Source organism: Rhodnius prolixus, unplaced genomic scaffold (genome assembly GCF_049639745.1).
Source record: "Rhodnius prolixus isolate KJV_2025 unplaced genomic scaffold, Rpr scaffold_3, whole genome shotgun sequence".
Classification (NCBI taxonomy): Eukaryota; Metazoa; Arthropoda; class Insecta; order Hemiptera; family Reduviidae; genus Rhodnius; species Rhodnius prolixus.
Genome location: NW_027411603.1, coordinates 12,071,097 through 12,084,724, shown reverse-complemented (window position 1 = coordinate 12,084,724; position 13,628 = coordinate 12,071,097). Strand labels below are relative to the sequence as shown.

Below are 13,628 nucleotides of genomic sequence, written 5' to 3'. Positions count from 1 at the left end.
CAGGGATTGTAACTCACTAAAGAACTATTGTGCTAAAGGAACACAAACCTTGTTGGATCAAATGCGAATAACGAGGGTAAATAGCCTCTCAATTCAGTTCTGACAGTATCTAAAAGGTCGTTCAATTTGAACGTATCCATCACTAAACAATTATTTTTGTTAAATACCGACCCGCAAGAAAATAACTAATGCTTCTTTTTTTTTATTAAAAGTTTTTAATTTTTTTTTTTTTTTTTTTCTTTAAGGAGAGGAGAAGGTTTTTGGATGCGTCTTTTTTTTTTTGTTTAAAGTTATTTTTCAGTACAATAGCTTACAAGTACTTACACGGATCGAGAAATATTTGAGTGAATGTGATAGATTTTGTGTAAATTAGGGTTGATAGATTCTGAGGAGATCTGTCCTGGGAGGTCTGCTAGTGGACTGAACACTCCACAAGAACAGATACTGGCAACAGAGCAGGTCAGAGCCTATGCTACCGCCCCCGGGATCCGCCTCCGCCGTTGCCTTTCACTTCCATACAAACAATCGATCTTCACCCATCCACCCACTTACGTAACATAAACCCACCGCCAACTTGGACAAATTACTTTTTCTCATAGACATACGATTAAAAAGAAAAAAGAAAAAGTAATCTAATTAACAAAATGAAAATAGATGAACCATGCCAAGAATATTTGTGGACCAAATATCTTAGCGTCATAGTTCGCCGCCTTACAACAATGTTTAAGAAATTTTCTTTTTATTAAAATCTTTTAGAAATCAGCAGATTTTAAATAATTGGAGTTGTAAATAAACAACCAATTCTTTCCCTTGAAGCTAACAGATACTGTCAGGTTGTTATCAGCGTAACTTAAAAATGAAACAAAACTAGTATGAAACATAAGCGATCTCTTCTTACAGAAGTTCTTCAAATTATAAGAGAAAAGTATTCTTTGGATTTTCAAAAAAATTTAAATCATATAGGAAAAGAATAAAAAATTGTTCCAAGTTGTGAGTTTTCCAACATTTAAGCTTTTTAGTGCAGTATTTGGCGGTCAACTTTCACACAACTGTCCTTTAATTTACTTTCTTTTTTATATATCAATTTTTCTCCATATAAATTGATATAGTTTAAACTTATCACTTAAACTTAACACTTTAATCTTAATACTTATCACTTTGGTTTTTGATTTTTATTATTTTACAAATAAAAAGATAGAATAAAGTTTTTTTTTCAGAAACTATATTAACCTTTCAATTAGTGTGGTAGAACCTCCAGAATCATTTCTAGAAACTTCAAGTGGATTATACTGTTGGATGTTTCAAAATTAACATTGTTTAGTTTCCTCTGAAATCCTGAAACATTCTAAAATCAAATGGAATGTTCTAATAGGCAGAAGTACTTTATTAAATCCAATGATAAATCCAAACTTTTCTTTTCAGGAAATCTGAAAAAAATAAAATGTTCAAATAATAAATTTTTAAACAAATTAAAACAAAAAAATTGAAAATAATTTTCTGCTCCAATGATGCTGTAAATACAGGAAAGTATTTATCAATCCAAATTTATCCAATTCTTTAGGGAAAGATTTATTAATCCAATTGCCAAAAACTGGTTAATGACTATGATGAACCAAACAGTAGAGTTGTAATTATAATTATATTATCTAGTTAAGCTATGAGATGACTCTCCAATCGTGACCAGAAAACGGATTTCCCTGAACAGCGGACTAATTATTAAAAAAAAAAAATGATTTAGACTTCAACATTATGAGCGACGCCTCTCTGGGGAGACGTGAAGCCCCACTATGGAGGCACATCTGCACAATTTTAATTTAGCTGACAAACGTATAGTAAATAACAGTTTTTAATTTCACTTCCAGAAATTGCAATGCGAATCAGTTTTTGGAAATGATGTAACAATTTCTCATAGAGTTCCCTTAAAGAAAGATTAGGGGTTCATGGGGAAGGGATTAGCTCAGTAGTTAGCGTATACTGAATACCAACGCGGTGATTTCGGGTTTGAATCCAGCTGCTGGCCGTTAGATTTTCTATTTTTAGGAGCTTCTTACAGCTCACGGTCCGCTGAAAGACAAGAGTTCTCTTGTTACAGAGCTGTAAACTAAAGAGAATTTCCTATTTCGAATAGATTTTTCTTAACTAGCACTTCCAAAAGAAGCTCCCAGCGCCATGACCTCAGATGTTGACGCGCCTTAAATAAAAAAATTAACAAAATTAGGGGTAGATTTTTTGCTTTTAATTTTTTACAATTATTCATTCAAATTAAGAGAATGACATATAATAAATATTCTATCAATATTAATATTTAATTTTTGTTTTCAGTTAAACGAAAATCAATATGTTACAAATTTTATCATTCAAAAAATAACTAATTATCAATTCCCACTTTACTGTAATATTAAATATGAACCTCACACGAATAAAAAATCAAGAAATCAATGATCTGCTTGTCCGGAAGGGACAGACGAATTTTCTTATTAGCAATCAATTAATGGAGCGTTTAATAAAGTTTTTCAGATCATAATGAACATGAGACATACTTTATGTGAATCTTATCACTTTGACGATTGCCAAAAAACATTCTCTAGATTCTGAAGCACAAGATGCAAAGATGTACTATTTCACTAAAAGTAATGCTAAGTAAAAATTGAAAACTGCCCATTTACCAGTCATTAATCTTATTTAAAAACAACTTTTACGCTAAAACTTAATTCAAAACCATTGGCGAGGAAATTTTAGTTAAATTTTAAGATAATCTTGAAGGAAGACTCATACATGCTAAATCTAAAATTTGAGATGAAATATGGCTATGAAACTATGTAGAATTCAGTTAGTTACTACTGCCATACAGACCATCATGGTAGTAGTCTTTGTTTAATGGGTCAAATGAATGTATGCACATTCCAACAAACGACCGGCTCTGGTATAATTAATTGCATGATTACACAGAATTCCTAGATAAGGTTGGGATTAAACTAAGATTAAATTTGGTAAATTTACTAGCTTTTGCATTAAATAATCGTTACAAATCCTATTCCCTTTTCTCGTGTTGATAATTACCTTTTCTTAAAAGTGATTATAATATTGATCTCTCTCTCACTCTCTCTGAAAAAGAAAACGAAAATATGTTAACGATCTGACTAAGGGAACAGATGAAATAAAAGTCAAAAGTAATTCAAGAAAAACTGAAATCATGAAAATAAATTGTGAGAATAAATACAAAAAACAATAATCAAGAAAAATATTATAAAGTTATTTATTTATTGAAGACCAAGAGATCGCAGAAGATGCTGGTATTTTAAAAGAGTTAAAAGGTGAACAGAATACAGTTGTATGCCATTATAGGCACGATTGTTTAGATCAAGTACACGAATGGATAACAAAAAGAAGATGTAGGATTGTGCTGCAAGACTGCACGACTGTGAGACTTGATGTTTACCGCAAGGAGTATAGACAAGCAAAGGAAAACGATCACAAGGATGGGAAGAAGCATGCTAAGCGTAAGTAGAAAAGAGAGTAAAACAAATATTTGGATAAGCGAGCATATCAGGATGGATAATTTTTGGACATAGTAATTATCCAGAAAAAGTGGAAATGTGAAGCTCGTTTAGATGATGTTCAGATTTAGCAAGAAGATCCTAGAATGACAGTCAATGAACCATATTACGGAAGAACCATTGTTCAAGAGCCATTGTTGTTACAAAGGGTGGGTGAAACAGGGTCGGTATTTGTATTTAGAGAAAGGACCTCTTTTGTAAAAAGAAATTTGGAGGTGAAGTTGTTTGCCTTACTTTATTATTTTAATTAATGAGAATTACCACTTAATAGGAAAGTAGATTGTTCTTAGTATAGTTGTACTTTGAAGTAATTACTACAGCTTTTTGAGATAAATGAGCACAAGACTTAGGGTAAAATTGTATGAAAAACTTAAGATTTACTTTGTGGAAGATATTTTTTAATTAAAGTAAATTAAGAATTAGTGAAAACACCTTTTTCCTGGTTAATATAATATCCACCACAAAACAAGAGCTGAGGAAGAGGAATTTATCTGTCCAGGAAGAGAAAATCTAGGCTCATCTCAAATAGGACGAGCACCTCAAGTGAGCGAACTCAATATTTTAATCTTTTTCATGTAATAAATTCTGACTTCAATCATGATTTTCATCCTCATTTCCGTACAATACCCAATTTTAAAAAAACAATTTTATATAATTTAAAGCAAATAAAATTTAATCAAAGAATTGCAAGATTAGAACTTGGAAAATTGTTAAGATTCCCAGAATTTGAGATTTTTGAAATTGAGGCATTAGCTGTTTGGCAGGCTGCCTTTGTTTAGAACTCACTTTCAATTTTAGTTATAAACTTTCATTTACTTTTGGTAGCCAAAATATCCATATAAATTACTGTTTTTTTAAATGAAAAGGATTTTTTTTCTTTTTTCTTTTGTGCACAAGCGGCAGACACAGTAATGTAGATAGCGTATTTCTGCTGAGGTCTTTCAAATTAAAAACGGCAAATCAAAAAGACTGTAGCTATGAAATGAATGGCTCTGGATTAAATTTAGCAAGCAGAATGGTGGATGGTGGATGGATATATTGACAAGGTAGTCAAGACAACGGTATTACGTCAGAAGCGCACGATTCACCAATCAGTGGTCCTCTGGAATTGAAATATCGATGGGCCTTAAAATCACAATTTCCCTCGCTTTATTCAGAGATGAATTTCATACAAGATTAATTCTTGTGTGAAATAATTCTCTGGAATTTCGCTTATCTAAATGATATATTTTTTTAAAAGAGCAAAATTTGTACCTACTGGTTCCTCCAACTTCAATAAATTCTTTTTTTAAATTGTAATGAAATAGCGATCTTAAGAAGAAAGTAAACAAAAAATTCAGCAAAAGCAGGAGCTCGAAAAAATATTTTTTTTTTTTATGTCAATGGATTAAAGACCATATGCTTAATATCAGTAGGGACAACAGCATCAAAACAATATACGAGCATGTTCGAACTTTCTGTACTAAATACTCACCCAAAACCAAAAAACTCTTCCTAATTTTCATCTTAATATTCCTTTTATTACAAAAAGAAATTGGGTATAACTCTCTAATAAGACTTTCTTATACTGCAATGATTAGAATTCTGCATAACTTGATAGATTAGTAATTACAAGAATATAAATAAGAAAGATAAAACAATGAAAAACTGCAAACAAGATTTCAGTGTTAATTTTAACTAGGAGCATTAAAAAAATCACTTCTCAGCTATTTTCAGCTAGTATTCGAGGATATTTTGTGCTTTCGATTAACTGAAAGGGTCTGAAACCTCCAGAATTGGCTCTAAATCTAGCGGATAAAATTGAAAATCCTGGCCAGTGAAACAAACTGATTCCAAACCATTAGATTTTGTTTCCTTTAACTATTTTTTTAATAAAGCCACAATTTTTAAACTTTCCTATTTTTCAATACATTATTAGCGTAAAAAAACACAAATTATTATGTAAGAAAAATACATAATTCTAGTATGCCTATGATTTCATTTTTGTTTTAAAGGATAATCTGTTGTTCCATCAAATACCTACGAGAGAAAAATTAGTAAACAAAAAATTATAATTATACTTCTTGTATAAATAATTAGCAATAAATAATTGACCAATCATAATAAAGGATAAAGCCGTAAAAATGTTGATACTGTGTTGGGCCAATCAAAACGAGGAAGCTGTTCTTTTTGGACCACGCCCACCTGAAATGGACCACGCCCTTACCAGTGATAATCTCTTGATTCTTTCAAAGGAACTGCTTAATTGAATTTTCCAGGGAATATTACTGGGAATAAAGTTAAGTTTTCATGGTTGTTATTAGTATGCCAAGAAAATTGATTAATTTTTTTCAGCAAAATTTGAAAAAAAAGTGAAACATTTTGTCAGTAAAGTGGTACTACAGTCGTTGAGCGATTTTAATCAAAATCTTAGGGTTCTTCTACCGTGTCCTCTGGTGGTTCTTAAGCGAAATATCAATTTTCGTTTTCTTTTTGTTACGGTGGATATGTACCCGACAACAAAGGCAGAGTGAGACCAATTAGTAAGAACTACTTCTTCAAACTACTTCTATATTTTGGGGGAAAACTCCAAATCGAAAAGCTGGTCGATTGCAATACTTTCTTCTAATAAGTAGTAAGAGAATGAAAAAATATGGCGTTGCCATAATCAGCAAACACTTCAAAAAGTAGGGCTAACATTTTGGTGCCTAAAATGAGAGATTTGTCTGAATAATTATAGAATCTAAAGAAAGAAATACCAAAGCGAACGTATTGTTAAGTTCACAATGGAGTTGGAAACATGCCCGGCAAGAAAGTCAGCAAAAGAGTGTGTGTTTGTTCGCTTGTAGTTTATGAGTTTGTGTGTGTGTGTGGCTGGGAGTGCTGGTGATGAATGAATATGCGAGCTAGGGAGTTATTGCAAAGTCAACTTAGTAGGTACAAAGCACCTCCACACACACACACGAATACTTACTGGGTCTAAGTCTGACGTATGAAGGGCTCTTAATTGCACCGTCACGTGCCCACAGTATACTGTTATTGTTACCTTCTTGTTCACACTTCAGCCAACCCATTCTTCTAACTAAAAACATCCTGGCTTTAACCCAAGTGATTGATTATGTGAACCACTTTATCCATTCAAGATTTCTTGGATGAAATATTTAGAAGATAATTGATAAACGAACATTGAAAAAATTAGAAATGTGACCACTTTTGAAAGGAGGGAAGTGGTCCAGCTATTTCTTAATCATGAAATAGCTGCAAGTATTGGGCCAGATTTGCCTCTATTCATACCTTCATATAATATGCGAAGCTTATAAAGGTAATTGATGTAAGTAATAATTATCGTCTGATTTAGAGGCCACTCAGGTAAACTCTATCAAATCTCATTACCACTTTGTTTATTCAAAAAGGAATTTACTCCATTAGAGAACCGCTGGTTCTGTACGGAAAATTCTTTTCTGACTCTTACGATTATCTACATCCACCTCCTAGCGTCGCTAAATTCCTCATCCTCAAGAAAAGAATCTCTTTCCACACTAATAACATAAATAATTAACTATTACACAATACATTTAGATGCCTTGACTCAATTCTTACTTATAAAATTAATAAAAATAAAAACAGTATCAAAAGACAACCTTAGAGGATTCTAGAAATAGTGACCAATTCTTCAATCACCAGACTGACACAATAATGTGACGGAAAAACTGGTATTCGATTCAAAACAATAAAGTGATTAAATGATAGACTCCAGAAGCTTATCGAGCAAGCTTCTTACACCAGAATTTGCCATTAAAACTGAAGTTATAAAAGTCTTAGAAGCTTCAATAAATTGCTCAGAAACCAATCAAAGATTAAATTAACTTGATTAAAATTAACAATTGGTTAATTTCCGTACTGGTTAATTAAATAAAGTTATTTTGTAATTTTCATGCTTTATTTTTAAGTATTTATCACATTGTCTTTGTATTAATTTAAATAGTGATTGCCTATTTAGTGAAGAATAAATTAATTAATAAAAAAAAAGCCTGCAGCGGTAATTGATTACTCCAGCTCATTATACACAACATACATACTCACAAACTAGTGTAAATAATCTAAAAAAAGAGCAAAAATTAATCTACCCTCTATGAAAGAACTTTAGCTATAAATAATGTTTGTAAAAATTATGTCAGTAGAGATAATTAATTTGGAAGTTAGCTGTTTCTGCCACATGCAAAACGTTCTCAGAAATCATTAGCATTTTCTCCCACAAATCTGACGTTATGAATGATTATTCTAGAATCTTTTAATTTACAATAATCTTTTCTTTTCTTTTTCAACGTAGCGTTAATACGAGTAGAAAGTTTAACGCTGTTTAAAAATAAAAGAAGATAATTTTAAACATTATTTTACACCAATTTTTGCAAAATTATAACGAATTAATTTTTTTTCACCTTAGTACCGAAGTAATAAAATTTAACTTCAGTTTTATTGATCGTGGGAATTACAATTGATGGGGTACGTTGTTAATATATTATCCAATGACTATCAATTGTCTTGAAAAAATATGAAGACGGCGATTTTCATTTTATTGGGAATTACATGGTAAAAACTCCGCAGTTCCCAACTTCGATTAGTACTACCATTTCTTGTTTTTTTATTAAGTTGAAGAAGAATTAGTCGATCTCGGCAAGGTCTGGGTTAAGCCCACGACCAGTTACAGCACCACTGGAAGGCGTGTCATTTTTCTTGATCAGAAAAAGCTAGTGTTATGAATTTTTGTACCTAGCTCTAAGAAACTTACCACAAAACCTCCTCCTACAGCCACACAAATGGAAGATGGAATAGCTGCCAGGTCTTTGCTACCGAGCCGTTGTGCATATCCCCACTTTTTTTTTTGCAGGAAGCCTCAACGGCCAAGAGGCCTTAATATCGGCTTAATTTTATGTAAAGCGCAGCATGAACTTGAAACTCGTAACACATGTGTGCTTGCTTCAACATAGATTTCTATACTCAATTAAACTTGATGAAAATCCACACAAACCAAAAATGGCTGAGAATATTTCACTGAATTCCAGGCAAAAATAGAAGCAAAATAACAATAGCATAATAAACGTTTTTTAGATATACATGAAGTAAAGCTTCACATATAAAGCATCTTAGATAGATGTTCGTAGTTCATGAATTTATGAACAATGAGAGAAAATATATATTTCTTTGCAATAATAAAGATATGTATGTATAGATGCTCTTCTTCAGATAATGCTTTTTACAATAAAACGCTACAGGTATGCCACCACATAGTGATAATAAAAAAAATTGAGTATAACTGCATATTTTTTCTGCTACCAACCCAATAAAAACCCACGAGCTGTGACGTCCTTTTATATCTGAGCGTGAGGGAGGACAAAACGAGTGGGAGCAAGTTTTATTAAATTAAAATCAATGCCAGCCACAGTTGACTTGCGCCTTTGACTCCATCAGGCTGATAGGTCCACTCACAGTGAATCTTCGCCACGCCCACCTCAACAACCGCAAAACTACCCTTCTTCTAGTTCTTCTTGAACTCCTACTCACTACCTCAAAGACATTCTAGCAATACTCTCCTCCGGTAACTTGTAGTAACATTAAATTATTAAATTTATTTATTCTAGAAAGCAAATTCTAGATGGAAACTATTCATTTTTGTTACAAAACTTAAATTTAGAGTGGCTTCAGATCATTGCAGATCGAATTTATGTTCAGGAAACAGGCCACCATTCGACTTAACAGTTTCTTCACCAGAAATTGTGGAACACAATTTTTTTTTATCAGATGAAGTCCGACAATCGTCTCCCATCCAAATGTAACTATGCCTAATCTTAATTAGCCAAATAAACAAAAATAGGCTGGAGATTCCTAATGATATAACTTACCGAATCCACCCATCTGAACACCATAAGTTCTGTTTTTTGAATGTTTGAAATTCCTGTTTAATTCCATAGAAACGGGAAGATACCAACCATATATGCAAGGAAATTGTAAAGATTTCAACAAATTTTTGAGTAACAGCGATTTCATTCTTCATTCCCAATCACGTCCCCGCTTTAAATATCACTTTTTGAGGGCTTCATTTATAAAATATCGCAGGTCTTCTTGCTCACTATCAGCATTTACAGAGAGGATTCTGTTTGAGTACACACTTCTAAAACCAGAATCTTACTAAACCACTTAGTGACATTCAAGCAAATTTTGTGCTATTCTTGGTCCAACAAATTTCTTTTAAGTTGAGGGCTGGTTCACGATCACCTCCCCCTTGAACAAATTCAGCGCCACCAGTTCTCTGATAACGTGACGTGACGTTCCAGTTTCTAACAGACCAACTACTTCACGTTGAAAATGACCCTGTTCTAAGGTGCAAAAGTTATTCTAAGTTCCTTACCACTAAGTTTACAAAAAGTTAAACTTTTTAAATTCCAGATGATTGAATTAATAACTAGCAATTAATTAAAAAAAAAAAGGATGAAATTGTTAAGCAGAGTTAAAAGTGAAAAGAAACAAATATTCAATGTATTTTAGGATTTTTGTAATCAGCAGCCATGACTATAACCAACTGAAAACCAAGAAATAACGGAACTAAGCGAAGTTCAGAACCACGGAAGTTTTACCACATAATTCCCAATAAAAATCGTCGTCTCGCTGACTTTTCAAAAGTTATTGGAGCTCGCTAAACTCGGAATTCAGCAACTCATTCTACATGTACTAAAAAATATTATAAAGGTGTTGGAACCGTGTGCAATATACCTCATTCCTCTCAAAGAAACCAATTTAAATGAAGTTTTACAAAAGAATAAATAAATAAAATATGTTTCAAATAAAATCAATAGCCATTGAAATATGTTGTAGCAAATTGATGGCGCAACGGAAGTTCCACTTAAGGAAGCAACGCAAGCAGAAGAAGACTGACCATGGTTCCCAGAAAACCCATTATTTCCAAAAGGCATACAAGAGCGTCAAATAAAAATAATCCAAATAAATCGCTGGTAGCTCGCACGTTACAAGTATAGAAAGGTATTAGTAGCAGAAATTTAGCCATAATGTCCGTAGGAAACTTCGTTTTGTTTACCAGTCGCGACAATTTTTGGAAAGAAAACACATAGTGGAAACGAAGAAATCTGCCAACAGTTAGTAAATAGCACGAATTGAGACTGGATAATAAGCTTGATTGAATAAATAATGTGCAAAAGTAGTAAGCCCTCTCAAAGCCTGGATTAGCTGGTTGAATCGAACCTGCCTAAAAAAGATTCGAGTCATGCTAGTCCAGAGCATCGCCTGAAGACGGAATCTATTGAACTTATGAACTTAAAAGAAAAACATTAAATCATTTTAGTAAAAGATAAAGAGGCACCTCTAATCAATTGATTTTTCTTTAAATTTGAAATTTTTGTTGCAAATTTAGTTCTTACTATTGTCGTAAAAGAATTGGAACTCTTTGCTGAAGTTACTCTGGTAGAGTCTAACAGCCTCAGGAGTGCCCTAAATCAAATTTTCCATTTCGCCATTCAGTTTGCAAAAACTGCCGTTCTCTGGGAGACAAAAAATTTCAGTAAAACTCAAAAAGTAAGCGATAGCAATAGTTCCTCTTACAAAGTGTGAGAGAAAATGTAAACATATAGGCTTACTCAAGCATAAACAAATAGTTACTCCAAGAATGGAGAAACCGGATCGAGGGATTTTTAACTTTGAGAAAAAGTTAAATCTAAAATTATTTCACCACATTGATAAATCAGCTAGTAGTAAGTACAAGAATAAAATGTCACTGAGGACATACTAACTGATGTGTTAGTAACAATGATTAGCCAGGGAATGGTTAGTGATAGAATCAATGAACACGATCTTACTGCGAGAGAAGAACTTGACATTAAGAGAATCGAAGAGAGTGGAAATAAGGCAATTCACTTAAAGCAAGCCTTGAGCCAACAGACCCAAACAATTACATAGACAATTTGATATAGGGCAATCTCTCTTTCTCTCTTGATGTAGCCGGATGTAAGGCTATGAGCTATGCGGTTTGAATTTTGGAGGGTGGCCTAACAGAATATACTGAGCACTGATACCAAGGACCACCGGATATCCGGCGAGAGCACGCCCTTAAATCCCTGAGTAAGTTACCACCCCGTCTCAATAACCAAACTCCACATCCTATTTACTAGTTGGCACCAACACAATGCTCTGCTCTGTCTATACTCAACTGGCTCTTATCTTTCTTATCTCGTCCTGTCAATCGACCCGGCAACAGATGCACACATATACAGCCCGGGATGCTGTGTGTGTAAACTGGCTAAGATAACTACAGTTAGTTAACCAGTCTCCCTATGGGAGAACAAATACAGCATTTAACTAAGAATAAAAAACTTTCCAGTTAGACTCGCATGTATTTCTCCAAATACAATTCCAATCTTACAAATTGTCTTTGAAACTAAAGTGTGTATGACCCTCTAAATTCAGAAGAGGTTTGCGTTCATTGGTTTCATTGAATGTATCAAAAGCAGTTGGAAAAGCGCCATTACTCCTTACTTGATATTGTGCGGCTAAAACTTCTAAAATCACAGATCTTATGAAGAAAAAAGTTTTGAGAAGGTGCTATGATCAACACAGGTGGATCGTCAATCAGGAGGGCGTTACGCTGACCTTTTTAAATGGAGACAAAGAGCCATAGATCATATGACTTAACTGTACGCTAGGAAACTAACGACAAAGAACTCCGCTATATTGCATCGTAGTTTACTTAGACTTCTAAAATTGCTTCCATTCATCTAAACTAGGATGGAGGAGCCTGGACTCAATCCAATTTAGATGCAAATTCACAAATGCAGCTATTTTGCAGATTACTATTCCGGCAATTTGATGAGTGTCTTCTAAAGATAAAATTTCATCACCTTATTGAAAGATTTAAAGCATGTGATCTACACTAGAACGGTCAAAAGTCGATTCCACAGTTCAGATATTCAACGATATGAATTGCCTTTTGCTGTTTATCAAAACTTGGATGGCCCACAATTAAAGATAACAAAACCTTTCATAAAGTTCAATGTAGACAGAGAATTTGCCAGAATATTGTAAAAATTTGTGAAAAATTGAAGAATAACTTATTAGATCGCATTGTTTAGCCGAACCTTCAGATGCTTTGTAATATTTACCGTTCGGAATGAAGCTTAATTACAAAATGAAGCAGTTTATATAAACAAGAAAAATGACAGCTTATTTTTTATGAATTGTGATAGAAAATAATGGTGAATGATCAATGAGGGAGAGAAGAAAGAAACATGACCAATCGGCTGCATTGTTGGTGCAGTTATAAGTACCGAGATAAACATGCAGACAGACAATCTAACTGTGCATAATACAACATAGAGGAAAGGGCAAGGCGGGTTATCTCATACCGTCCAAACTTCAAGTACGTGCCTCTTACAGTCAAAAACAGTGCCGATATTGCCGATTAACTATCTGCTTTGATGCCCTACAGATATATTGTGTCTGTCTGTGTGTCAGAATGAGAGAGAGATATCTTAACCTAACATGCACATCTAATGTGTCATTTTGTGTTGTTTTTTTATCCAGCCAATAATCATAACGGGCTTTAGTGAACAGTTACCTCATCTATACTTTACGTTCTTACATTTGTTTAGCACTACTTTTCATACTTCTACCAGCACAAAGTGATACCACATAATGTATTATGTAATTGTGGAAATAAGTCAGGAGTTGGTTTTGCTGCTAGGGACATATTATCGCATTGGGTGCTTCAATTTGAACTTTCTTTATTTACTGCGTTTGAATTTATTTTTCCTTGGCGAAAGAATCAACTACAGCCAATGAATTTGTTGATATATGTTCCTTAATTTATTTATACAACAAAACTACAAAGAACTAAAATTAATACAGCCCAGATTTCCCGGGTTGGTGCTTAGCCCCACAGTCTGCTGATCAGTCACAAGGATATGTGGAGTTTAACTGTACTTAGTTGTACAAAGTATAAAATAAAACAACAGTGAAGGAGGTACCAAAAAAAAGTTATTGTAATGGATGCTTCCCAGAAGGAAGGAATTACATTTTCTTTTCTTGGAT

General features: G+C 33.3%; 1 protein-coding gene across 2 annotated transcripts in view; it reads right to left on the bottom strand.

The window, feature by feature from the left end:
• The window catches only part of Gad1 (glutamate decarboxylase), a 33,969-nt gene extending 33,490 nt beyond the window's left edge, over positions 1 to 479 (bottom strand). Inside the window, exon 1 of one of the 2 annotated variants that reach the window (XM_074127382.1) lies at positions 325 to 479. Coding sequence is in view for 1 of the 2 variants with exons in the window: in XM_074127379.1 (XP_073983480.1) it covers positions 49 to 140 (92 nt within the window). In the remaining variant the exon portion in view is untranslated. Of the gene's footprint in view, positions 1 to 48 lie in introns of both variants that reach the window. The other variant, XM_074127379.1, reaches the window with a different exon arrangement.
• Between the last annotated feature and the right edge of the window lie 13,149 nt (positions 480 to 13,628).